The sequence below is a fragment of the Melanotaenia boesemani genome, chromosome 19, assembly GCF_017639745.1.
Source record: "Melanotaenia boesemani isolate fMelBoe1 chromosome 19, fMelBoe1.pri, whole genome shotgun sequence".
In the NCBI taxonomy this organism is placed as follows: Eukaryota; Metazoa; Chordata; class Actinopteri; order Atheriniformes; family Melanotaeniidae; genus Melanotaenia; species Melanotaenia boesemani.
In genome coordinates, this window is record NC_055700.1 from 29,587,038 (window position 1) to 29,614,583 (window position 27,546).

The following is a 27,546-nucleotide window of genomic DNA, read 5'->3' on the forward strand; positions in this document are numbered from 1 at the left end:
TGTTTCTCCAACAACAAACCCTGGGTGACCCCTGAGCTTAAAGTCCTGCTGAACCAGAAGAAGAGGGCTTTCATTTCAGGGGACAGAGAGGAGCAGAGGAGAGTTCAGCATGAACTCCAGTACAAGATCAGGCGGGCCAAGGACAGCTACAGGAAGAAGCTGGAGGAGCGACTGGAGCAGAAGAACACACGGGACGTGTGGAGAGGGCTGAAGGAGATCTCTGGATTTGGACAGAGTGGTGCCAGAGGGACAGCTGATGGAGACCAGCGCTGGGCCAATGATTTAAATCTGTTTTTTAACAGATTTGATTCTAACCCCACTCCCTCTGCCCCCCCTCCCTCCTCTTCACACATTCTCAGTCCAGCGTCTACCATCCCCTTCCCCCGACCACCTTCATCTTCACCTCCACTTTCACCTACCCCCCATCTCCACTCCACACCAATGGACTCCACCACCAGCCCCCCACTGCCCTCCACCTCCCCCCTCTCCCTTACATCGGCCCAGGTGAGGAGAGAACTGAGGCGGCTGAAGAACAGGAAAGCTGCAGGACCCGACGGCATCAGCCCCAGGCTGCTCAGGACCTGTGCAGACCAGCTCTGTGAGGTGCTCAGGTACATCTTTAACCTGAGCCTCAGCCTGGAGAAGGTCCCTGTCCTGTGGAAGACCTCCTGTGTGGTTCTGGTTCCTAAGATATCACACGCTAAGGAACCGAACCATTACAGACCCGTCGCCTTGACCTCCCACCTGATGAAGACCATGGAGAGGTTCATCCTCGGTCACCTCCGCTCCGTGGTGTGCACCACGATGGACCCGCTGCAGTTTGCCTACAGGCCAAACATCGGGGTGGATGATGCTGTCATCTACCTACTGCACAGGGCGCTGGCTCACCTGGAGACGCTGGGAGCGTCGTGAGAGTCATGTTTTTTGACTTCTCCAGTGCGTTCAACACCATCCAGCCGGCGCTGCTGCAGGGGAAGCTGGAAGGAGCTGGAGTGGATGGAAAGTTAGCTGCGTGGACCATCGACTACCTCACCAACCGGCCACAGTACGTGCGTCTGCAGAACTGTGTGTCTGAGGTGGTAGTCTGCAGCACGGGGGCCCCTCAAGGAACAGTGCTCTCACCGTTCCTCTTCACCCTCTACACCTCGGACTTCACCTACAACACCAGCAGCTGTCATCTCCAGAAGTTCTCTGACGACTCAGCCATTGTGGGCTGTGTGTCTGAGGGGAACGAGCTGGAGTACCGGTCAGTCATCATGGACTTTGTGGACTGGTGTGAGTGCAACCACCTGTGCTTAAACACCAGTAAGACCATGGAGATGGTGATTGACTTCCGGAGAAGGACACTACCCCACACACCGGTGAACATCCAGGGGAAGGACATTGACCTGGTGGACAGTTTCAAGTACCTGGGTGTTCACCTCAACAATAAACTGGACTGGTCACACCACACAGACGCCCTGTACAAGAAGGGCCAGAGTCGCCTCCACCTCCTGAGGAGACTGAGGTCCTTTGGAGTATGCAGGCCTCTGCTAAGGACATTTTATGTCTCTGTGGTAGCCTCTGCTGTCCTCTACGCCGTTGTCTGCTGGGGAGCGAGCAGCACTGACCGGGACAGGAAGAGACTGAACAAGCTGGTCAGGAGGGCCAGCTCTGTCCTGGGCTGCCCGCTGGACTCTGTGGAGGAGGTGGGTGAGAGGAGGATGTTGGCCAAGCTCACATCCATCATGGACAACACCTCTCACCCGCTGCACCACACTGTGGAGGGGCTGAGCAGCTCCTTCAGCAGCAGACTGAGACACCCTCAGTGTAGGAGGGAGCGCTACCGCAGGTCCTTCATCCCCACTGCTGTCAGACTGTACAACTTATCTGTATAGTCATAATACTGTGTAGTATTTATTTATATTTTACTGTGTAATACCCCCCATTATCAATGTCATCATATTCTTCATTTCCCACCATCACCATGTAAATATGTATATAGTCTGTGAAGTTGTTGTTATATTTTATATATATATATATATATATATATATATATATATATATATATATATATATCTTTTATATTTATAATGGTACATATTTTTGCTTTTCTTAGACTTTTTCTTGTAAATAATTTATATTGCACCTTCTTGCTGTGATGCATGTTCACCTTATTCTGTCTTTCTGCACTTTATTCTATAACAAGAGCTGCTGTAACAAGTGAATTTCTCCACTGTGAGATAATAAAGTCTAATCTAATCTAGTACAATTGTTAAATCTATTGTACATGTTATTATAGACCAAAAAATTTACCTACAGACCTATAGACCAATATCCATTTTACCTGTATTTTCAAAGGTACTTGAGAGAGTTGTGTATAAAAGCCTTAGTGGCTAATTGGACTAACTGGATAGAATCATCTCAATATGGCTTCAGGAAGAAGAACACTACCTGTACGATAATCCTTGACCTCACTGAAAAAACACAATGACGCTGAGTGAGTGTGGAATTGGTATTTTCCTCGATTTATCAAAAGAATTTGATACTGTTGATCTTGAATTACTAGTAGGCTGACTGGAACATAATGGTGTCAGAGGAAAGACATTTGGTTGTTTCAGAAGCTGCCTTTTCGAAAGGGAGCAACAAGTTCACGTTAACAATAACAAATCTTAATGTAAAATTACTAGATGTGGAGTTCCTCAGGGTTCTATATTAGGACTGCTTCTTTTTGTTCTATACAGTCTATACACTTCGTAAATTCATCAAATATCTTCCACATGGTAATCTTTGCTGATGACACTAACTTTTTCTTGTCACACTAAACCAACTCCAGCTCAGCTGCTTTGTGGCGCCACCGTGCATCAGGAACGTCTTCTTGGCTTTATTCCAGCCATAGAGAAGCATTATTTTTCTTCTTTTCACACACATATACAGCTGCAACTCCAAAAATATCAATATCGCACAAAACTTAATTTATTTCAGTAATTCAGCTTAAAAGGTGAAACTAATATATTATTATAGACTCATTACATGCAAAGTGAGATATTTCAAGCAGTTATTATAATTTTGATGAAAATCCAAAAATTTAAATCTCAGAAAATTAGAATATTACATGAAATCAATAAACTGAATCCAGAACTGTGACTATGTGAAGAGTCTAGTCCTGCATATGAAGCCAGGTCTCGGTCTAGTCCTGCATATGAAGCCAGTTCTCGGTCCAGTCCTGCATATGAAGCCAGGTCTCGGTCCAGTCCTGCATATGAACCCAGTTCTCGGTCCAGTCCTGCATATGAACCCAGTTCTCGGTCCAGTCCTGCGTATGAAGCCAGTTCTCGGTCCAGTCCTGCGTATGAAGCCAGTTCTTGGTCTAGTCCTGCGTATGAAGCCAGGTCTCGGTCTAGTCCTGCGTATGAAGCCAGGTCTTGGTCTAGTCCTGCATATGAACCCAGTTCTCGGTCTAGTCCTGCATATGAAGCCAGTTCTCGGTCTAGTCCTGCATATGAACCCAGTTCTCGGTCTAGTCCTGCATATGAAGCCAGTTCTCGGTCCAGTCCTGCATATGAAGCCAGTTCTCGGTCTAGTCCTGCATATGAACCCAGTTCTTGGTCTAGTCCTGCATATGAAGCCAGTTCTCGGTCCAGTCCTGCATATGAAGCCAGTTCCTGGTCTCGGTCCTGCATATGAAGCCAGGTCTCGGTCCAGTCTTGCATATGAAGCCAGGTCTTGGTCTAGTCCTGCATATGAAGCCAGGTCTTGGTCTAGTCCTGCATATGAACCCAGTTCTCGGTCTAGTCCTGCATATGAAGCCAGGTCTTGGTCTAGTCCTGCATATGAAGCCAGGTCTTGGTCTAGTCCTGCATATGAAGCCAGGTCTTGATCTAGTCATGCATATGAAGCCAGGTCTTGGTCTAGTCCTGCATATGAACCCAGTTCGCAGTCTAGTCCTGCATAAGAAGCCAGTTCTTGGTCTAGTCCTGCATATGAAGCCAGTTCTCGGTCCAGTCCTGCATATGAAGTCAGTTCCTGGTCTCGGTCCTGCATATGAAGCCAGGTCTCGGTCCAGTCCTGCATATGAACCCAGTTCTTGGTCTAGTCCTGCATAAGAACCCAGTTCTCGGTCTAGTCCTGCATATGAACCCAGTTCTCGGTCTAGTCATGCATATGAACCCAGTTCTCGGTCTAGTCCTGCATATGAAGCCAGTTCTCGGTCCAGTCCTGCATATGAACCCAGTTCTTGGTCTAGTCCTGCATATGAAGCCAGGTCTCGGTCCAGTCCTGCATATGAACCCAGTTCTGCATATGAACCCAGTTCTCGGTCTAGTCCTGCATAAGAACCCAGTTCTCGGTCCAGTCCTGCATATGAACCCAGTTCTTGGTCTAGTCCTGCATATGAAGCCAGGTCTCGGTCCAGTCCTGCATATGAACCCAGTTCTGCATATGAACCCAGTTCTCGGTCTAGTCCTGCATAAGAACCCAGTTCTTGGTCTAGTCCTGCATATGAACCCAGTTCTCGGTCTAGTCATGCATATGAACCCAGTTCTCGGTCTAGTCCTGCATATGAAGCCAGTTCTCGGTCCAGTCCTGCATATGAACCCAGTTCTTGGTCTAGTCCTGCATATGAACCCAGTTCTCGGTCTAGTCCTGCATATGAAGCCAGGTCTTGGTCTAGTCCTGCATAGGAAGCCAGTTCTCGGTTCAGTCCTGCATATGAAGCCAGTTCTCGGTCTAGTCCTGCATATTAAGCCAGGTCTTGGTCTAGTCCTGCATATGAATCCAGGTCTTGGTCTAGTCCTGCATAAGAAGCCAGTTCTTGGTCTAGTACTGCATATGAAGCCAGGTCTCGGTCTAGTCCTGCATATGAACCCAGTTCTCGGTCTAGTTCTGCATATGAAGCCAGGTCTTGGTCTAGTCCTGCATATGAAGCCAGTTCTCGGTTCAGTCCTGCATATGAAGCCAGGTCTCGGTCTAGTCCTGCATATGAAGCCAGTTCTCGGTTCAGTCCTGCATATGAACCCAGTTCTCGGTCCAGTCCTGCATATGAACCCAGTTCTCGGTCCAGTCCTGCATATGAAGCCAGTTCTCGGTCCAGTCCTGCATATGAACCCAGTTCTTGGTCTAGTCCTGCATATGAACCCAGGTCTTGGTCTAGTCCTGCATAGGAAGCCAGTTCTCGGTTCAGTCCTGCATATGAAGCCAGTTCTCGGTCTAGTCCTGCATATTAAGCCAGGTCTTGGTCTAGTCCTGCATATGAATCCAGGTCTTGGTCTAGTCCTGCATAAGAAGCCAGTTCTTGGTCTAGTTCTGCATATGAAGCCAGGTCTCGGTCTAGTCCTGCATATGAACCCAGTTCTCGGTCTAGTTCTGCATATGAAGCCAGGTCTTGGTCTAGTCCTGCATATGAAGCCAGTTCTCGGTTCAGTCCTGCATATGAAGCCAGGTCTCGGTCTAGTCCTGCATATGAAGCCAGTTCTCGGTTCAGTCCTGCATATGAAGCCAGGTCTCGGTCCAGTCCTGCATATGAACCCAGTTCTCGGTCCAGTCCTGCATATGAAGCCAGTTCTCGGTCCAGTCCTGCGTATGAAGCCAGTTCTTGGTCTAGTCCTGCGTATGAAGCCAGGTCTCGGTCTAGTCCTGCGTATGAAGCCAGGTCTTGGTCTAGTCCTGCATAAGAACCCAGTTCTCGGTCCAGTCCTGCATATGAAGCCAGGTCTCGGTCCAGTCCTGCATATGAACCCAGTTCTTGGTCTAGTCCTGCATATGAAGCCAGTTCTTGCTCTAGTCCTGCATATGAACCCAGGTCTCGGTCTAGTCCTGCATATGAAGCCAGGTCTCGGTCCAGTCCTGCATATGAACCCAGTTCTCGGTCTAGTCCTGCATATGAAGCCAGTTCTCGGTCTAGTCCTGCATAAGAACCCAGTTCTCGGTCCAGTCCTGCATATGAAGCCAGGTCTCGGTCCAGTCCTGCATATGAAGCCAGGTCTCGGTCTAGTCCTGCATATGAAGCCAGTTCTCGGTCCAGTCCTGCATATGAACCCAGTTCTCGGTCTAGTCCTGCATATGAACCCAGTTCTTGGTCTAGTCCTGCATATGAAGCCAGGTCTTGGTCTAGTCCTGCATAGGAAGCCAGTTCTCGGTTCAGTCCTGCATATGAAGCCAGTTCTTGGTCTAGTCCTGCATATTAAGCCAGGTCTCGGTCTAGTCCTGCATATGAAGCCAGGTCTTGGTCTAGTCATGCATATGAAGCCAGTTCTCGGTCCAGTCCTGCATATGAAGCCAGGTCTCGGTCCAGTCCTGCATATGAAGCCAGTTCTCGGTCTAGTCCTGCATATGAACCCAGTTCTCGGTCTAGTCCTGCATAAGAACCCAGTTCTCGGTCCAGTCCTGCATATGAAGCCAGGTCTCGGTCCAGTCCTGCATATGAACCCAGTTCTCGGTCCAGTCCTGCATATGAACCCAGTTCTCGGTCTAGTCCTGCATATGAAGCCAGTTCTTGGTCTAGTCCTGCATATGAAGCCAGGTCTCGGTCCAGTCCTGCATATGAACCCAGTTCTCGGTCTAGTCCTGCATATGAAGCCAGTTCTTGGTCTAGTCCTGCATATGAAGCCAGGTCTCGGTCCAGTCCTGCATATGAACCCAGTTCTCGGTCTAGTCCTGCATATGAAGCCAGTTCTCGGTCTAGTCCTGCATAAGAACCCAGTTCTCGGTCCAGTCCTGCATATGAAGCCAGGTCTCGGTCCAGTCCTGCATATGAAGCCAGTTCTCGGTCTAGTCCTGCATATGAACCCAGTTCTTGGTCGAGTCCTGCATATGAACCCAGTTCTCGGTCTAGTTCTGCATATGAAGCCAGGTCTTGGTCTAGTCCTGCATATGAACCCAGTTCTCGGTCTGGTTCTGCATATGAAGCCAGGTCTTGTTCTAGTCCTGCATATGAAGCCAGTTCTCGGTTCAGTCCTGCATATGAAGCCAGGTCTCGGTCTAGTCCTGCATTAGAAGCCAGGTCTCGGTCCAGTCCTGCATATGAACCCAGTTCTCGGTCTAGTCCTGCATATGAAGCCAGTTCTCGGTCTAGTCCTGCATAAGAACCCAGTTCTCAGGCCAGTCCTTCATATGAAGCCAGGTCTCGGTCCAGTCCTGCATATGAAGCCAGTTCTCAGTCTAGTCCTGCATATGAACCCAGTTCTTGGTCGAGTCCTGCATATGAACCCAGTTCTCGGTCTAGTTCTGCATATGAAGCCAGGTCTTGGTCTAGTCCTGCATATGAACCCAGTTCTCGGTCTAGTTCTGCATATGAAGCCAGGTCTTGTTCTAGTCCTGCATATGAAGCCAGTTCTCGGATCAGTCCTGCATATGAAGCCAGGTCTCGGTCTAGTCCTGCATATGAAGCCAGTTCTCGGTTCAGTCCTGCATATGAACCCAGGTCTCGGTCCAGTCCTGCATATGAACCCAGTTCTCGGTCCAGTCCTGCATAAGAACCCAGTTCTCGGTCCAGTCCTGCATATGAAGCCAGGTCTCAGTCCAGTCCTGCATATGAACCCAGTTCTCGGTCCAGTCCTGCATATGAACCCAGTTCTTGGTCTAGTCCTGCATATGAAGCCAGTTCTTGGTCTAGTCCTGCATATGAAGCCAGGTCTCGGTCTAGTCCTTCATATGAAGCCAGGTCTCAGTCCAGTCCTGCATATGAACCCAGTTCTCGGTCCAGTCCTGCATATGAAGCCAGTTCTCGGTCTAGTCCTGCATAAGAACCCAGTTCTCGGTCCAGTCCTGCATATGAAGCCAGGTCTCGGTCCAGTCCTGCATATGAACCCAGTTCTCGGTCTAGTCCTGCATATGAAGCCAGTTCTCGGTCTAGTCCTGCATAAGAACCCAGTTCTCGGTCCAGTCCTGCATATGAAGCCAGGTCTCGGTCCAGTCCTGCATATGAAGCCAGTTCTCGGTCTAGTCCTGCATATGAACCCAGTTCTTGGTCGAGTCCTGCATATGAACCCAGTTCTCGGTCTAGTTCTGCATATGAAGCCAGGTCTTGGTCTAGTCCTGCATATGAAGCCAGGTCTTGGTCTAGTCCTGCATATGAACCCAGTTCTCGGTCTAGTCCTGCATATGAAGCCAGTTCTTGGTCTAGTCCTGCATATGAAGCCAGGTCTTGGTCTAGTCCTGCATATGAAGCCAGGTCTTGATCTAGTCATGCATATGAAGCCAGGTCTTGGTCTAGTCCTGTATATGAAGCCAGTTCTTGGTCTAGTCCTGCATATGAACCCAGTTCGCAGTCTAGTCCTGCATATGAAACCAGTTCTTGGTCTAGTCCTGCATAAGAAGCCAGGTCTCGGTCTAGTCCTGCATATGAACCCAGTTCTCGGTCCAGTCCTGCATATGAAGCCAGTTCCTGGTCTCGGTCCTGCATATGAACCCAGTTCTTGGTCTAGTCCTGTATATGAAACCAGTTCTTGATCTAGTCCTGCATAAGAAGCCAGGTCTTGGTCTAGTCCTGCATATGAACCCAGTTCTCGGTCCAGTCCTGCATATGAACCCAGTTCCTGGTCTCGGTCCAGCATATGAACCCAGTTCTTGGTCTAGTCCTGCATAAGAACCCAGTTCTCGGTCCAGTCCTGCATATGAAGCCAGGTCTCGGTCCAGTCCTGCATATGAAGCCAGGTCTCGGTCCAGTCCTGCATATGAACCCAGTTCTCGGTCTAGTCCTGCATAAGAACCCAGTTCTCGGTCCAGTCCTGCATATGAAGCCAGGTCTCAGTCCAGTCCTGCATATGAACCCAGTTCTCGGTCTAGTCCTGCGTATGAAGCCAGTTCTCGGTCCAGTCCTGCATATGAAGCCAGGTCTCGGTCCAGTCCTGCATATGAAGCCAGGTCTCGGTCCAGTCCTGCATATGAAGCCAGGTCTCGGTCCAGTCCTGCATATGAACCCAGTTCTCGGTCCAGTCCTGCATATGAAGCCAGGTCTCGGTCCAGTCCTGCATATGAAGCCAGTTCTCGGTCCAGTCCTGCATATGAACCCAGTTCTTGGTCTAGTCCTGCATATGAACCCAGTTCTCAGTCTAGTTCTGCATATGAAGCCAGGTCTCGGTCTAGTCCTGCATATGAAACCAGGTCTTGGTCTAGTCCTGCATATGAACCCAGTTCTCGGTCTAGTCCTGCATATGAAGCCAGTTCTCGGTCTAGTCCTGCATATGAAGCCAGGTCTTGGTCTAGTCCTGCATATGAAGCCAGGTCTTGATCTAGTCATGCATATGAACCCAGGTCTTGGTCTAGCCCTGCATATGAACCCAGTTCGCCGTCTAGTCCTGCATAAGAAGCCAGTTCTTGGTCTAGTCCTGCATATGAAGCCAGTTCTCGGTCCAGTCCTGCATATGAAGCCAGTTCCTGGTCTCGGTCCTGCATATGAAGCCAGGTCTCGGTCCAGTCCTGCATATGAACCCAGTTCTCGGTCCAGTCCTGCATAAGAACCCAGTTCTCGGTCCAGTCCTGCATATGAAGCCAGGTCTCGGTACAGTCCTGCATATGAACCCAGTTCTCGGTCTAGTCCTGCGTATGAAGCCAGTTCTCGGTCCAGTCCTGCATATGAAGCCAGGTCTCGGTCCAGTCCTGCATATGAAGCCAGGTCTCGGTCCAGTCCTGCATATGAACCCAGTTCTCGGTCCAGTCCTGCATATGAAGCCAGGTCTCGGTCCAGTCCTGCATATGAACCCAGTTCTCGGTCCAGTCCTGCATATGAAGCCAGGTCTCGGTCTAGTCCTGCATATGAAGCCAGTTCTCGGTCTAGTCCTGCATATGAACACAGTTCTTGGTCTAGTCCTGCATATGAACCCAGTTCTCGGTCTAGTCCTGCATATGAAGCCAGGTCTTGGTCTAGTCCTGCATATGAAGCCAGGTCTTGGTCTAGTCCTGCATATGAACCCAGTTCTCGGTCCAGTCCTGCATATGAAGCCAGGTCTCGGTCCAGTCCTGCATATGAAGCCAGTTCTCGGTCCAGTCCTGCATATGAAGCCAGTTCTCGGTCTAGTCCTGCATAAGAACCCAGTTCTCGGTCCAGTCCTGCATATGAAGCCAGGTCTCGGTCCAGTCCTGCATATGAAGCCAGTTCTCGGTCTAGTCCTGCATATGAACCCAGTTCTCGGTCTAGTCCTGCATAAGAACCCAGTTCTCGGTCCAGTCCTGCATATGAAGCCAGGTCTCGGTCTAGTCCTGCATATGAAGCCAGTTCTCGGTCCAGTCCTGCGTATGAAGCCAGTTCTTGGTCTAGTCCTGCGTATGAAGCCAGGTCTCGGTCTAGTCCTGCGTATGAAGCCAGGTCTTGGTCTAGTCCTGCATATGAACCCAGTTCTCGGTCTAGTCCTGCATATGAAGCCAGTTCTCGGTCTAGTCCTGCATATGAACCCAGTTCTCGGTCTAGTCCTGCATATGAAGCCAGTTCTCGGTCCAGTCCTGCATATGAAGCCAGTTCTCGGTCTAGTCCTGCATATGAACCCAGTTCTTGGTCTAGTCCTGCATATGAAGCCAGTTCTCGGTCCAGTCCTGCATATGAAGCCAGTTCCTGGTCTCGGTCCTGCATATGAAGCCAGGTCTCGGTCCAGTCTTGCATATGAAGCCAGGTCTTGGTCTAGTCCTGCATATGAAGCCAGGTCTTGGTCTAGTCCTGCATATGAACCCAGTTCTCGGTCTAGTCCTGCATATGAAGCCAGGTCTTGGTCTAGTCCTGCATATGAAGCCAGGTCTTGGTCTAGTCCCGCATATGAAGCCAGGTCTTGATCTAGTCATGCATATGAAGCCAGGTCTTGGTCTAGTCCTGCATATGAACCCAGTTCTCGGTCTAGTCCTGCATATGAAGCCAGTTCTCGGTCTAGTCCTGCATATGAAGCCAGTTCTCGGTCCAGTCCTGCATATGAAGTCAGTTCCTGGTCTCGGTCCTGCATATGAAGCCAGGTCTCGGTCCAGTCCTGCATATGAACCCAGTTCTTGGTCTAGTCCTGCATAAGAACCCAGTTCTCGGTCTAGTCCTGCATATGAACCCAGTTCTCGGTCTAGTCATGCATATGAACCCAGTTCTCGGTCTAGTCCTGCATATGAAGCCAGTTCTCGGTCCAGTCCTGCATATGAACCCAGTTCTCGGTCTAGTCCTGCATATGAAGCCAGGTCTCGGTCCAGTCCTGCATATGAACCCAGTTCTGCATATGAACCCAGTTCTCGGTCTAGTCCTGCATAAGAACCCAGTTCTTGGTCTAGTCCTGCATATGAACCCAGTTCTCGGTCTAGTCATGCATATGAACCTAGTTCTCGGTCTAGTCCTGCATATGAAGCCAGTTCTCGGTCCAGTCCTGCATATGAACCCAGTTCTTGGTCTAGTCCTGCATATGAACCCAGTTCTCGGTCTAGTCCTGCATATGAAGCCAGGTCTTGGTCTAGTCCTGCATAGGAAGCCAGTTCTCGGTTCAGTCCTGCATATGAAGCCAGTTCTCGGTCTAGTCCTGCATATTAAGCCAGGTCTTGGTCTAGTCCTGCATATGAATCCAGGTCTTGGTCTAGTCCTACATAAGAAGCCAGTTCTTGGTCTAGTTCTGCATATGAAGCCAGGTCTCGGTCTAGTCCTGCATATGAACCCAGTTCTCGGTCTAGTTCTGCATATGAAGCCAGGTCTTGGTCTAGTCCTGCATATGAAGCCAGTTCTCGGTTCAGTCCTGCATATGAAGCCAGGTCTCGGTCTAGTCCTGCATATGAAGCCAGTTCTCGGTTCAGTCCTGCATATGAACCCAGTTCTCGGTCCAGTCCTGCATATGAACCCAGTTCTCGGTCCAGTCCTGCATATGAAGCCAGTTCTCGGTCCAGTCCTGCATATGAACCCAGTTCTTGGTCTAGTCCTGCATATGAACCCAGGTCTTGGTCTAGTCCTGCATAGGAAGCCAGTTCTCGGTTCAGTCCTGCATATGAAGCCAGTTCTCGGTCTAGTCCTGCATATTAAGCCAGGTCTTGGTCTAGTCCTGCATATGAATCCAGGTCTTGGTCTAGTCCTGCATAAGAAGCCAGTTCTTGGTCTAGTTCTGCATATGAAGCCAGGTCTCGGTCTAGTCCTGCATATGAACCCAGTTCTCGGTCTAGTTCTGCATATGAAGCCAGGTCTTGGTCTAGTCCTGCATATGAAGCCAGTTCTCGGTTCAGTCCTGCATATGAAGCCAGGTCTCGGTCTAGTCCTGCATATGAAGCCAGTTCTCGGTTCAGTCCTGCATATGAAGCCAGGTCTCGGTCCAGTCCTGCATATGAACCCAGTTCTCGGTCCAGTCCTGCATATGAAGCCAGTTCTCGGTCCAGTCCTGCATATGAAGCCAGTTCTTGGTCTAGTCCTGCGTATGAAGCCAGGTCTCGGTCTAGTCCTGCGTATGAAGCCAGGTCTTGGTCTAGTCCTGCATAAGAACCCAGTTCTCGGTCCAGTCCTGCATATGAAGCCAGGTCTCGGTCCAGTCCTGCATATGAACCCAGTTCTTGGTCTAGTCCTGCATATGAAGCCAGTTCTTGCTCTAGTCCTGCATATGAAGCCAGGTCTCGGTCTAGTCCTGCATATGAAGCCAGGTCTCGGTCCAGTCCTGCATATGAACCCAGTTCTCGGTCTAGTCCTGCATATGAAGCCAGTTCTCGGTCTAGTCCTGCATAAGAACCCAGTTCTCGGTCCAGTCCTGCATATGAAGCCAGGTCTCGGTCCAGTCCTGCATATGAAGCCAGGTCTCGGTCTAGTCCTGCATATGAAGCCAGTTCTCGGTCCAGTCCTGCATATGAACCCAGTTCTCGGTCTAGTCCTGCATATGAACCCAGTTCTTGGTCTAGTCCTGCATATGAAGCCAGGTCTTGGTCTAGTCCTGCATAGGAAGCCAGTTCTCGGTTCAGTCCTGCATATGAAGCCAGTTCTTGGTCTAGTCCTGCATATTAAGCCAGGTCTCGGTCTAGTCCTGCATATGAAGCCAGGTCTTGGTCTAGTCATGCATATGAAGCCAGTTCTCGGTCCAGTCCTGCATATGAAGCCAGGTCTCGGTCCAGTCCTGCATATGAAGCCAGTTCTCGGTCTAGTCCTGCATATGAACCCAGTTCTCGGTCTAGTCCTGCATAAGAACCCAGTTTTCGGTCCAGTCCTGCATATGAAGCCAGGTCTCGGTCCAGTCCTGCATATGAACCCAGTTCTCGGTCCAGTCCTGCATATGAACCCAGTTCTTGGTCTAGTCCTGCATATGAAGCCAGTTCTTGGTCTAGTCCTGCATATGAAGCCAGGTCTCGGTCCAGTCCTGCATATGAACCCAGTTCTCGGTCTAGTCCTGCATATGAAGCCAGTTCTTGGTCTAGTCCTGCATATGAAGCCAGGTCTCGGTCCAGTCCTGCATATGAACCCAGTTCTCGGTCTAGTCCTGCATATGAAGCCAGTTCTCGGTCTAGTCCTGCATAAGAACCCAGTTCTCGGTCCAGTCCTGCATATGAAGCCAGGTCTCGGTCCAGTCCTGCATATGAAGCCAGTTCTCGGTCTAGTCCTGCATATGAACCCAGTTCTTGGTCGAGTCCTGCATATGAACCCAGTTCTCGGTCTAGTTCTGCATATGAAGCCAGGTCTTGGTCTAGTCCTGCATATGAACCCAGTTCTCGGTCTGGTTCTGCATATGAAGCCAGGTCTTGTTCTAGTCCTGCATATGAAGCCAGTTCTCGGTTCAGTCCTGCATATGAAGCCAGGTCTCGGTCTAGTCCTGCATTAGAAGCCAGGTCTCGGTCCAGTCCTGCATATGAACCCAGTTCTCGGTCTAGTCCTGCATATGAAGCCAGTTCTCGGTCTAGTCCTGCATAAGAACCCAGTTCTCAGGCCAGTCCTTCATATGAAGCCAGGTCTCGGTCCAGTCCTGCATATGAAGCCAGTTCTCAGTCTAGTCCTGCATATGAACCCAGTTCTTGGTCGAGTCCTGCATATGAACCCAGTTCTCGGTCTAGTTCTGCATATGAAGCCAGGTCTTGGTCTAGTCCTGCATATGAACCCAGTTCTCGGTCTAGTTCTGCATATGAAGCCAGGTCTTGTTCTAGTCCTGCATATGAAGCCAGTTCTCGGATCAGTCCTGCATATGAAGCCAGGTCTCGGTCTAGTCCTGCATATGAAGCCAGTTCTCGGTTCAGTCCTGCATATGAACCCAGGTCTCGGTCCAGTCCTGCATATGAACCCAGTTCTCGGTCCAGTCCTGCATAAGAACCCAGTTCTCGGTCCAGTCCTGCATATGAAGCCAGGTCTCAGTCCAGTCCTGCATATGAACCCAGTTCTCGGTCCAGTCCTGCATATGAACCCAGTTCTTGGTCTAGTCCTGCATATGAAGCCAGTTCTTGGTCTAGTCCTGCATATGAAGCCAGGTCTCGGTCTAGTCCTTCATATGAAGCCAGGTCTCAGTCCAGTCCTGCATATGAACCCAGTTCTCGGTCCAGTCCTGCATATGAAGCCAGTTCTCGGTCTAGTCCTGCATAAGAACCCAGTTCTCGGTCCAGTCCTGCATATGAAGCCAGGTCTCGGTCCAGTCCTGCATATGAACCCAGTTCTCGGTCTAGTCCTGCATATGAAGCCAGTTCTCGGTCTAGTCCTGCATAAGAACCCAGTTCTCGGTCCAGTCCTGCATATGAAGCCAGGTCTCGGTCCAGTCCTGCATATGAAGCCAGTTCTCGGTCTAGTCCTGCATATGAACCCAGTTCTTGGTCGAGTCCTGCATAAGAACCCAGTTCTCGGTCCAGTCCTGCATATGAACCCAGGTCTTGGTCTAGCCCTGCATATGAACCCAGTTCGCCGTCTAGTCCTGCATAAGAAGCCAGTTCTTGGTCTAGTCCTGCATATGAAGCCAGTTCTCGGTCCAGTCCTGCATATGAAGCCAGTTCCTGGTCTCGGTCCTGCATATGAAGCCAGGTCTCGGTCCAGTCCTGCATATGAACCCAGTTCTCGGTCCAGTCCTGCATAAGAACCCAGTTCTCGGTCCAGTCCTGCATATGAAGCCAGGTCTCGGTACAGTCCTGCATATGAACCCAGTTCTCGGTCTAGTCCTGCGTATGAAGCCAGTTCTCGGTCCAGTCCTGCATATGAAGCCAGGTCTCGGTCCAGTCCTGCATATGAAGCCAGGTCTCGGTCCAGTCCTGCATATGAACCCAGTTCTCGGTCCAGTCCTGCATATGAAGCCAGGTCTCGGTCCAGTCCTGCATATGAACCCAGTTCTCGGTCCAGTCCTGCATATGAAGCCAGGTCTCGGTCTAGTCCTGCATATGAAGCCAGTTCTCGGTCTAGTCCTGCATATGAACACAGTTCTTGGTCTAGTCCTGCATATGAACCCAGTTCTCGGTCTAGTCCTGCATATGAAGCCAGGTCTTGGTCTAGTTCTGCATATGAAGCCAGGTCTTGGTCTAGTCCTGCATATGAACCCAGTTCTCGGTCCAGTCCTGCATATGAAGCCAGGTCTCGGTCCAGTCCTGCATATGAAGCCAGTTCTCGGTCCAGTCCTGCATATGAAGCCAGTTCTCGGTCTAGTCCTGCATAAGAACCCAGTTCTCGGTCCAGTCCTGCATATGAAGCCAGGTCTCGGTCCAGTCCTGCATATGAAGCCAGTTCTCGGTCTAGTCCTGCATATGAACCCAGTTCTCGGTCTAGTCCTGCATAAGAACCCAGTTCTCGGTCCAGTCCTGCATATGAAGCCAGGTCTCGGTCTAGTCCTGCATATGAAGCCAGTTCTCGGTCCAGTCCTGCATATGAAGCCAGGTCTCGGTCCAGTCCTGCATATGAACCCAGTTCTCGGTCCAGTCCTGCATATGAACCCAGTTCTCGGTCCAGTCCTGCGTATGAAGCCAGTTCTCGGTCCAGTCCTGCGTATGAAGCCAGTTCTTGGTCTAGTCCTGCGTATGAAGCCAGGTCTCGGTCTAGTCCTGCGTATGAAGCCAGGTCTTGGTCTAGTCCTGCATATGAACCCAGTTCTCGGTCTAGTCCTGCATATGAAGCCAGTTCTCGGTCTAGTCCTGCATATGAACCCAGTTCTCGGTCTAGTCCTGCATATGAAGCCAGTTCTCGGTCCAGTCCTGCATATGAAGCCAGTTCTCGGTCTAGTCCTGCATATGAACCCAGTTCTTGGTCTAGTCCTGCATATGAAGCCAGTTCTCGGTCCAGTCCTGCATATGAAGCCAGTTCCTGGTCTCGGTCCTGCATATGAAGCCAGGTCTCGGTCCAGTCTTGCATATGAAGCCAGGTCTTGGTCTAGTCCTGCATATGAAGCCAGGTCTTGGTCTAGTCCTGCATATGAACCCAGTTCTCGGTCTAGTCCTGCATATGAAGCCAGGTCTTGGTCTAGTCCTGCATATGAAGCCAGGTCTTGGTCTAGTCCCGCATATGAAGCCAGGTCTTGATCTAGTCATGCATATGAAGCCAGGTCTTGGTCTAGTCCTGCATATGAACCCAGTTCGCAGTCTAGTCCTGCATAAGAAGCCAGTTCTTGGTCTAGTCCTGCATATGAAGCCAGTTCTCGGTCCAGTCCTGCATATGAAGTCAGTTCCTGGTCTCGGTCCTGCATATGAAGCCAGGTCTCGGTCCAGTCCTGCATATGAACCCAGTTCTTGGTCTAGTCCTGCATAAGAACCCAGTTCTCGGTCTAGTCCTGCATATGAACCCAGTTCTCGGTCTAGTCATGCATATGAACCCAGTTCTCGGTCTAGTCCTGCATATGAAGCCAGTTCTCGGTCCAGTCCTGCATATGAACCCAGTTCTTGGTCTAGTCCTGCATATGAAGCCAGGTCTCGGTCCAGTCCTGCATATGAACCCAGTTCTGCATATGAACCCAGTTCTCGGTCTAGTCCTGCATAAGAACCCAGTTCTTGGTCTAGTCCTGCATATGAACCCAGTTCTCGGTCTAGTCATGCATATGAACCTAGTTCTCGGTCTAGTCCTGCATATGAAGCCAGTTCTCGGTCCAGTCCTGCATATGAACCCAGTTCTTGGTCTAGTCCTGCATATGAACCCAGTTCTCGGTCTAGTCCTGCATATGAAGCCAGGTCTTGGTCTAGTCCTGCATAGGAAGCCAGTTCTCGGTTCAGTCCTGCATATGAAGCCAGTTCTCGGTCTAGTCCTGCATATTAAGCCAGGTCTTGGTCTAGTCCTGCATATGAATCCAGGTCTTGGTCTAGTCCTGCATAAGAAGCCAGTTCTTGGTCTAGTTCTGCATATGAAGCCAGGTCTCGGTCTAGTCCTGCATATGAACCCAGTTCTCGGTCTAGTTCTGCATATGAAGCCAGGTCTTGGTCTAGTCCTGCATATGAAGCCAGTTCTCGGTTCAGTCCTGCATATGAAGCCAGGTCTCGGTCTAGTCCTGCATATGAAGCCAGTTCTCGGTTCAGTCCTGCATATGAACCCAGTTCTCGGTCCAGTCCTGCATATGAACCCAGTTCTCGGTCCAGTCCTGCATATGAAGCCAGTTCTCGGTCCAGTCCTGCATATGAACCCAGTTCTTGGTCTAGTCCTGCATATGAACCCAGGTCTTGGTCTAGTCCTGCATAGGAAGCCAGTTCTCGGTTCAGTCCTGCATATGAAGCCAGTTCTCGGTCTAGTCCTGCATATTAAGCCAGGTCTTGGTCTAGTCCTGCATATGAATCCAGGTCTTGGTCTAGTCCTGCATAAGAAGCCAGTTCTTGGTCTAGTTCTGCATATGAAGCCAGGTCTCGGTCTAGTCCTGCATATGAACCCAGTTCTCGGTCTAGTCCTGCATATGAAGCCAGGTCTTGGTCTAGTCCTGCATATGAAGCCAGTTCTCGGTTCAGTCCTGCATATGAAGCCAGGTCTCGGTCTAGTCCTGCATATGAAGCCAGTTCTCGGTTCAGTCCTGCATATGAAGCCAGGTCTCGGTCCAGTCCTGCATATGAACCCAGTTCTCGGTCCAGTCCTGCATATGAAGCCAGTTCTCGGTCCAGTCCTGCGTATGAAGCCAGTTCTTGGTCTAGTCCTGCGTATGAAGCCAGGTCTCGGTCTAGTCCTGCGTATGAAGCCAGGTCTTGGTCTAGTCCTGCATAAGAACCCAGTTCTCGGTCCAGTCCTGCATATGAAGCCAGGTCTCGGTCCAGTCCTGCATATGAACCCAGTTCTTGGTCTAGTCCTGCATATGAAGCCAGTTCTTGCTCTAGTCCTGCATATGAAGCCAGGTCTCGGTCTAGTCCTGCATATGAAGCCAGGTCTCGGTCCAGTCCTGCATATGAACCCAGTTCTCGGTCTAGTCCTGCATATGAAGCCAGTTCTCGGTCTAGTCCTGCATAAGAACCCAGTTCTCGGTCCAGTCCTGCATATGAAGCCAGGTCTCGGTCCAGTCCTGCATATGAAGCCAGGTCTCGGTCTAGTCCTGCATATGAACCCAGTTCTCGGTCTAGTCCTGCATATGAAGCCAGTTCTCGGTCCAGTCCTGCATATGAACCCAGTTCTCGGTCTAGTCCTGCATATGAACCCAGTTCTTGGTCTAGTCCTGCATATGAAGCCAGGTCTTGGTCTAGTCCTGCATAGGAAGCCAGTTCTCGGTTCAGTCCTGCATATGAAGCCAGTTCTTGGTCTAGTCCTGCATATTAAGCCAGGTCTCGGTCTAGTCCTGCATATGAAGCCAGGTCTTGGTCTAGTCATGCATATGAAGCCAGTTCTCGGTCCAGTCCTGCATATGAAGCCAGGTCTCGGTCCAGTCCTGCATATGAAGCCAGTTCTCGGTCTAGTCCTGCATATGAACCCAGTTCTCGGTCTAGTCCTGCATAAGAACCCAGTTTTCGGTCCAGTCCTGCATATGAAGCCAGGTCTCGGTCCAGTCCTGCATATGAACCCAGTTCTCGGTCCAGTCCTGCATATGAACCCAGTTCTTGGTCTAGTCCTGCATATGAAGCCAGTTCTTGGTCTAGTCCTGCATATGAAGCCAGGTCTCGGTCCAGTCCTGCATATGAACCCAGTTCTCGGTCTAGTCCTGCATATGAAGCCAGTTCTTGGTCTAGTCCTGCATATGAAGCCAGGTCTCGGTCCAGTCCTGCATATGAACCCAGTTCTCGGTCTAGTCCTGCATATGAAGCCAGTTCTCGGTCTAGTCCTGCATAAGAACCCAGTTCTCGGTCCAGTCCTGCATATGAAGCCAGGTCTCGGTCCAGTCCTGCATATGAAGCCAGTTCTCGGTCTAGTTCTGCATATGAAGCCAGGTCTTGGTCTAGTCCTGCATATGAACCCAGTTCTCGGTCTAGTTCTGCATATGAAGCCAGGTCTTGTTCTAGTCCTGCATATGAAGCCAGTTCTCGGATCAGTCCTGCATATGAAGCCAGGTCTCGGTCTAGTCCTGCATATGAAGCCAGTTCTCGGTTCAGTCCTGCATATGAACCCAGGTCTCGGTCCAGTCCTGCATATGAACCCAGTTCTCGGTCCAGTCCTGCATAAGAACCCAGTTCTCGGTCCAGTCCTGCATATAAAGCCAGGTCTCAGTCCAGTCCTGCATATGAACCCAGTTCTCGGTCCAGTCCTGCATATGAACCCAGTTCTTGGTCTAGTCCTGCATATGAAGCCAGTTCTTGGTCTAGTCCTGCATATGAAGCCAGGTCTCGGTCTAGTCCTTCATATGAAGCCAGGTCTCAGTCCAGTCCTGCATATGAACCCAGTTCTCGGTCCAGTCCTGCATATGAAGCCAGTTCTCGGTCTAGTCCTGCATAAGAACCCAGTTCTCGGTCCAGTCCTGCATATGAAGCCAGGTCTCGGTCCAGTCCTGCATATGAACCCAGTTCTCGGTCTAGTCCTGCATATGAAGCCAGTTCTCGGTCTAGTCCTGCATAAGAACCCAGTTCTCGGTCCAGTCCTGCATATGAAGCCAGGTCTCGGTCCAGTCCTGCATATGAAGCCAGTTCTCGGTCTAGTCCTGCATATGAACCCAGTTCTTGGTCGAGTCCTGCATATGAACCCAGTTCTCGGTCTAGTTCTGCATATGAAGCCAGGTCTTGGTCTAGTCCTGCATATGAAGCCAGGTCTTGGTCTAGTCCTGCATATGAACCCAGTTCTCGGTCTAGTCCTGCATATGAAGCCAGTTCTTGGTCTAGTCCTGCATATGAAGCCAGGTCTTGGTCTAGTCCTGCATATGAAGCCAGGTCTTGATCTAGTCATGCATATGAAGCCAGGTCTTGGTCTAGTCCTGTATATGAAGCCAGTTCTTGGTCTAGTCCTGCATATGAACCCAGTTCGCAGTCTAGTCCTGCATATGAAACCAGTTCTTGGTCTAGTCCTGCATAAGAAGCCAGGTCTCGGTCTAGTCCTGCATATGAACCCAGTTCTCGGTCCAGTCCTGCATATGAAGCCAGTTCCTGGTCTCGGTCCTGCATATGAACCCAGTTCTTGGTCTAGTCCTGTATATGAAACCAGTTCTTGATCTAGTCCTGCATAAGAAGCCAGGTCTTGGTCTAGTCCTGCATATGAACCCAGTTCTCGGTCCAGTCCTGCATATGAACCCAGTTCCTGGTCTCGGTCCAGCATATGAACCCAGTTCTTGGTCTAGTCCTGCATAAGAACCCAGTTCTCGGTCCAGTCCTGCATATGAAGCCAGGTCTCGGTCCAGTCCTGCATATGAAGCCAGGTCTCGGTCCAGTCCTGCATATGAACCCAGTTCTCGGTCTAGTCCTGCATAAGAACCCAGTTCTCGGTCCAGTCCTGCATATGAAGCCAGGTCTCAGTCCAGTCCTGCATATGAACCCAGTTCTCGGTCTAGTCCTGCGTATGAAGCCAGTTCTCGGTCCAGTCCTGCATATGAAGCCAGGTCTCGGTCCAGTCCTGCATATGAAGCCAGGTCTCGGTCCAGTCCTGCATATGAAGCCAGGTCTCGGTCCAGTCCTGCATATGAACCCAGTTCTCGGTCCAGTCCTGCATATGAAGCCAGGTCTCGGTCCAGTCCTGCATATGAAGCCAGTTCTCGGTCCAGTCCTGCATATGAACCCAGTTCTTGGTCTAGTCCTGCATATGAACCCAGTTCTCAGTCTAGTTCTGCATATGAAGCCAGGTCTCGGTCTAGTCCTGCATATGAAACCAGGTCTTGGTCTAGTCCTGCATATGAACCCAGTTCTCGGTCTAGTCCTGCATATGAAGCCAGTTCTCGGTCTAGTCCTGCATATGAAGCCAGGTCTTGGTCTAGTCCTGCATATGAAGCCAGGTCTTGATCTAGTCATGCATATGAACCCAGTTCGCCGTCTAGTCCTGCATAAGAAGCCAGTTCTTGGTCTAGTCCTGCATATGAAGCCAGTTCTCGGTCCAGTCCTGCATATGAAGCCAGTTCCTGGTCTCGGTCCTGCATATGAAGCCAGGTCTCGGTCCAGTCCTGCATATGAACCCAGTTCTCGGTCCAGTCCTGCATAAGAACCCAGTTCTCGGTCCAGTCCTGCATATGAAGCCAGGTCTCGGTACAGTCCTGCATATGAACCCAGTTCTCGGTCAAGTCCTGCGTATGAAGCCAGTTCTCGGTCCAGTCCTGCATATGAAGCCAGGTCTCGGTCCAGTCCTGCATATGAAGCCAGGTCTCGGTCCAGTCCTGCATATGAACCCAGTTCTCGGTCCAGTCCTGCATATGAAGCCAGGTCTCGGTCCAGTCCTGCATATGAACCCAGTTCTCGGTCCAGTCCTGCATATGAAGCCAGGTCTCGGTCTAGTCCTGCATATGAAGCCAGTTCTCGGTCTAGTCCTGCATATGAACACAGTTCTTGGTCTAGTCCTGCATATGAACCCAGTTCTCGGTCTAGTCCTGCATATGAAGCCAGGTCTTGGTCTAGTTCTGCATATGAAGCCAGGTCTTGGTCTAGTCCTGCATATGAACCCAGTTCTCGGTCCAGTCCTGCATATGAAGCCAGGTCTCGGTCCAGTCCTGCATATGAAGCCAGTTCTCGGTCCAGTCCTGCATATGAAGCCAGTTCTCGGTCTAGTCCTGCATAAGAACCCAGTTCTCGGTCCAGTCCTGCATATGAAGCCAGGTCTCGGTCCAGTCCTGCATATGAAGCCAGTTCTCGGTCTAGTCCTGCATATGAACCCAGTTCTCGGTCTAGTCCTGCATAAGAACCCAGTTCTCGGTCCAGTCCTGCATATGAAGCCAGGTCTCAGTCCAGTCCTGCATATGAACCCAGTTCTCGGTCTAGTCCTGCGTATGAAGCCAGTTCTCGGTCCAGTCCTGCATATGAAGCCAGGTCTCGGTCCAGTCCTGCATATGAAGCCAGTTCTCGGTCCAGTCCTGCATATGAACCCAGTTCTCGGTCCAGTCCTGCATATGAAGCCAGGTCTCGGTCCAGTCCTGCATATGAAGCCAGTTCTCGGTCCAGTCCTGCATATGAACCCAGTTCTTGGTCTAGTCCTGCATATGAACCCAGTTCTCAGTCTAGTTCTGCATATGAAGCCAGGTCTCGGTCTAGTCCTGCATATGAAGCCAGGTCTTGGTCTAGTCCTGCATATGAACCCAGTTCTCGGTCTAGTCCTGCATATGAAGCCAGTTCTCGGTCTAGTCCTGCATATGAAGCCAGGTCTTGGTCTAGTCCTGCATATGAAGCCAGGTCTTGATCTAGTCATGCATATGAAGCCAGGTCTTGGTCTAGTCCTGCATATGAACCCAGTTCGCCGTCTAGTCCTGCATAAGAAGCCAGTTCTTGGTCTAGTCCTGCATATGAAGCCAGTTCTCGGTCCAGTCCTGCATATGAAGCCAGTTCTCGGTCCAGTCCTGCATATGAAGCCAGTTCCTGGTCTCGGTCCTGCATATGAACCCAGTTCTTGGTCTAGTCCTGTATATGAAACCAGTTCTTGATCTAGTCCTGCATAAGAAGCCAGGTCTCGGTCTAGTCCTGCATATAAACCCAGTTCTCGGTCCAGTCCTGCATATGAAGCCAGTTCCTGGTCTCGGTCCTGCATATGAACCCAGTTCTTGGTCTAGTCCTGCATAAGAACCCAGTTCTCGGTCCAGTCCTGCATATGAAGCCAGGTCTCGGTCCAGTCCTGCATATGAACCCAGTTCTCGGTCCAGTCCTGCATATGAACCCAGTTCTTGGTCTAGTCCTGCATATTAAGCCAGGTCTCGGTCTAGTCCTGCATATGAACCCAGGTCTTGGTCTAGTCCTGTACATGAAGCCAGGTCTTGGTCTAGTCCTGCATATGAACCCAGGTCTTGGTCTAGTCCTTCTGCATGGACTCCTGCCTCCATGTGGCGTGGATGTTACCAGCCTGTGGTCCTGCTGGGTGGAATGAGCCCTTCAGCTCTTCTGCATCGCTCCGTCTCATGTGTCTTGTTCTATCTGCTCTTTCTCTTGGCAATGCTGCATAGAGTTTGCTGGCTAATCAATATAAGCTATATATAAGAAATAAAGCAGTCTTTCAGTGATCCCATGACAGGAGCCATTTTCCACACAGAAACATTATGAACTTGGGGAAAAGCCAAAAAGGTGATGTTTTAAAGCCATCGATAGGATTAAATTAGATCATTAAATTACGAACCACATTTCATTAAAGTAAAGCAGCACTTCCCAATATAATAACTGTGAAACAGGACGGTTTCTCTGCAGCTACAAACAACATGTTATCAGCCCAAAGCTCCTTACAAAGACTGGTATGGTCACATGGTCAGAATTAGATACAGACGTCTCTGATTCCATGACATTCCTACTAGGAATAAGGACTTACGGTAGATAACAGGACAGGAGCTGAAGTACTGACGGAACAGGTCTACATCCAAAGATGCACTGGACAGGATCAGTTTCAGTGTAGGAATCTTCTGAAGAACATCTTTCATCTTAGTCAGCAGGAAGTCAGTCAGACCATCACGCTCATGCACCTCATCCTGTTGGAAACAACAGACTGTGTTTTTGCTAACCTCCAGTGCAACAACTTTAAAGTCTTGCTGCATTTAAAAGGCTGTGTATATACTTCATACATATAGACGTAACACTCACCACAATGACATGTGTGACTGTTCGAAGGCTGCCATCTCCTGCCATCAGCGTCCTGAGGAGAACTCCACTTGTGCAAAAGGTCAGCAGCGTATTCAGAGAGACCCTGACATTTGCAAAATAATAAGAAATGGAAAGTTTTTCACAAGCTCAGGCTCAAGACAGGTTTTGCAGTTTGATGCATAAATACTTCAGGGAGGGAAAAACTAATAATTTCATAGTAACCTAAGAGCCCAGGTTTTACTGTCACTTCCTGAAGATGGAGTTACAACACCGGCAGAAATATATCTGTATTCTTTTATCTCTAAGCAAGAAGCCTTTAGAGTGACAATGATTTAAACGAAGACACTGCTGACTTTACTGTATTTCTGTTTCTCATGGACATGTATACAGACTGTTCATTAAGAGGTACCACTGGAAACTTAGCAGAAAAAGTCAGTCAATGAGTATTTGGTGGACTATTTCTTCATTGTAACAATGCTTGGTGGAATAAATCTGATACTGTTAGAAAGTCTGTTTATTTCTCTTTTAAATGGAGCCTCATTTGGAAGGAAAATGTAACTGTGGGATGAGCAGCAGAGTTGTGTATGTTGGTTGTGCCCATAAAAACTTGCCAAATCTGTTCTGTCAAACAGCTAATTCTGCTGTTGACTCTTGTTTGGTGTCTTTTATTGGATTGGATGATTGAAGTCTAAACAAAACATGACATATTGACAATTTAATACACTGTCTGGTCAAAAATGTGGCCACTTGGATTTGAGCAGGTTATTCCATCTTCCCTGATGGTACAGTGCCATAATTCATGGGGCTCAGACTGTGAAAGAGTGGTTCAGGGAACAGGAGACATCATTTTCCACCACAGAGTCCAGACCTGAACCCCATGGAGAATCGTTGGGATGTGCTGGAGAAGGCTTTGTGCAGTGGTCGAACTCTCCATCATCAATCAAGAGAAAACACGCTGCTGTGGGATGGCATCGCATTCTTCAATCAGCAGCTGTCACCAGTCAGCTGATGTTGTTGTGCTGGTCACTCTGGTACCAACAGATGATCCCGCAAGTGTTTCATGTGGTTGAGGTCAGGACTGTAGGCGGGTCCTCCATCCGCTGGAGGTGGTCCCTGATAAGCCCGCTCTGTGTCGACCAGCGGTGTCATCATGGAGGATAAAGTTTGGTTACAGAATGGGACGATGTGGGATCACCACTGGTTGCAGAACCTCATGTCCACATCTCTCTGCATTCAGATTTCCTGCAAATCTTGTTGCCCCACATTATCACACTGCCTCCACCAGAAGATGTTACCCTACCGGTGCAGCCGTCAGCATAGCCTTCTCCACATCTTCTCCACAACATTCAGCTGCTCTGGACAGAATCTGGACTTGTCCCAGAACATAACTTTTCTCCACATGTGCTGGTTCCAGTTCACATATTACCAAAACCAACATGAACAGGCCTGTTGGTGAAGGGCAGGTATGATCGGCCTGCTAGCAACCCTATGAGACCAGAGACTGGTTATGTCCAGTCTGTTCTGGATTTTCTGTGTAGAGAGCCATCTTGCAAACCTTGACTGTAATCTGTAGAAGGCCCCCTACGGTTCTTAAGTGGTGACAGATGACAGAAGACAACACCACAGGTGCTTTTTGGTGTCGTCTCCTTGGCATGTCCACTTCATGGCTTGTTTCTGACATTCCCATTATCTGGAACATGGCCTTCAATTTGGAGATTGTACCAGGACTCAGTCCAAATGATACTGCAACTTGGTTTTGTGGAACAGCAGCTGAAGGTTGCCCCATAAAGTTGATCCTATCCAGATCAGCCAAACATGGCATTCTTGGACCAGACACTTACCGACTGCTGTAGCAGGGTCCATGCTGCTAATCAGACACCTGATTGTTTGCCCCTGGGGTGCCAGAAGCTCCAAACAAGAATCAAAAGCAGAATCAGGAATCAGCTGTTTGGATAGGAAGATTCATGAAGTTTTTTTCATGTGAACAACCCACATCCTGAACTCTACTGCTGATCCCACAAATGCATTTTCCTTCCAGATCTGTCTACATTTAAACGGGATATAAACAGGCTTTCCTATAGTGTAAAATGTATTACCAACATGCTTTGCTACATAAAAGAATCCAGCAAACACTCATTTACTGACTTTTTCTGCTAAGTTTAGCTTTTTTTTTAAATCCACATTAAAGGTAAATAAATTTTATAAAATGTACCTGCTCTCAAGTCTGATGTGATAACCGACCGTCTGGCCCACACACTCCCCTCTCTCAGCCGCCACTCTCTCAGCCACAGCAATGGCAGCCAGGCGTCTAGGCTGAGTGCAGTAGATCCTGCAGGGCTGTCCGGTCCTGCTGAAGTCGTCTAACAAAAACTGTGGGATCTGGACCACACAGAGGTTCTCTCTTTACTACACCAACACACTATACTCTAACATATACTAACCAACACTAACCAACACTACTCTATGTACTAGTGGGTTAATGTTTCCAGATTTCGACACATAAAATAAACAACCCCATATATAAAGTTGCTACAGAAAATACTAAAAACATTGTTGATGTTGATAAAATAAAGTCAAGATACAGGAATGAACTCTGATGCAGATTAAAAAATAGAACTCTGGTCCACCTGAAAATGTAAGTCTCAATTTTACTTCAAGTGAACCAAATGCAGGAAACGGACCATAACACAAAGGGCATTGTGGGTAATTTCAACTAAAACATACATGCATGTACACTACCGTTCAGAAGTTTGGGGTCACTTCCCTATTGAATCCCATGGTAAAGTGACCCCAAACTTTTGAACGGTAGTATAAAAAGATAGGCAGCTCTGGATGAGAGAAATGTCTCGTAGTCAGACATGGACGGACTCTATAAAAGTTGTGATAGAAATCTGATCAACCGCTATGATCTGATGCAGACCGTTAGGCATGAAAGCACCCTTTATTGTCCTGGATGCTACATGTAGATGCTACCAACTGCACAGTAAATGCTCCATGTAAATGTTAACGACTGCACAGTAGATGTTCTATGTAGATGTTAACAGATGCACAGTAGATGTTCTATGTAAATGCTAACGACTGCACAGTAGATGCTCTATGTAAATGTTAACAGATGCACAGTAGATGCTCTATGTAAATGCTAACGACTGCACAGTAGATGTTCTATGTAAATGCTAACGACTGCACAGTAGATGTTCTATGTAAATGCTAACGACTGCACAGTAGATGCTCTATGTAGATGTTAACAGATGCACAGTAGATGCTCTATGTAGATGTTAACAGATGCACAGTAGATGCTCTATGTAAATGCTAACGACTGCACAGTAGATGTTCTATGTAAATGCTAACGACTGCACAGTAGATGTTCTATGTAAATGCTAACGACTGCACAGTAGATGTTCTATGTAAATGCTAACGACTGCACAGTAGATGCTCTATGTAGATGTTAACAGATGCACAGTAGATGCTCTATGTAAATGCTAACGACTGCACAGTAGATGTTCTATGTAAATGCTAACGACTGCACAGTAGATGCTCTATGTAGATGTTAACAGATGCACAGTAGATGTTCTATGTAAATGCTAACGACTGCACAGTAGATGTTCTATGTAAATGCTAACGACT

General features: G+C 49.2%; 1 protein-coding gene across 1 annotated transcript in view; it reads right to left on the reverse strand.

The window, feature by feature from the left end:
- LOC121629743 (3'-5' RNA helicase YTHDC2) overlaps positions 1-27,546 on the reverse strand; it is a 74,663-nt gene that overhangs the window by 36,226 nt on the left and 10,891 nt on the right. The window contains 3 exon segments of the mRNA XM_041969491.1: positions 23,654-23,810; positions 23,923-24,025; positions 26,135-26,301. Of these exon segments, the coding sequence (XP_041825425.1) occupies positions 23,654-23,810; positions 23,923-24,025; positions 26,135-26,301 (427 nt within the window).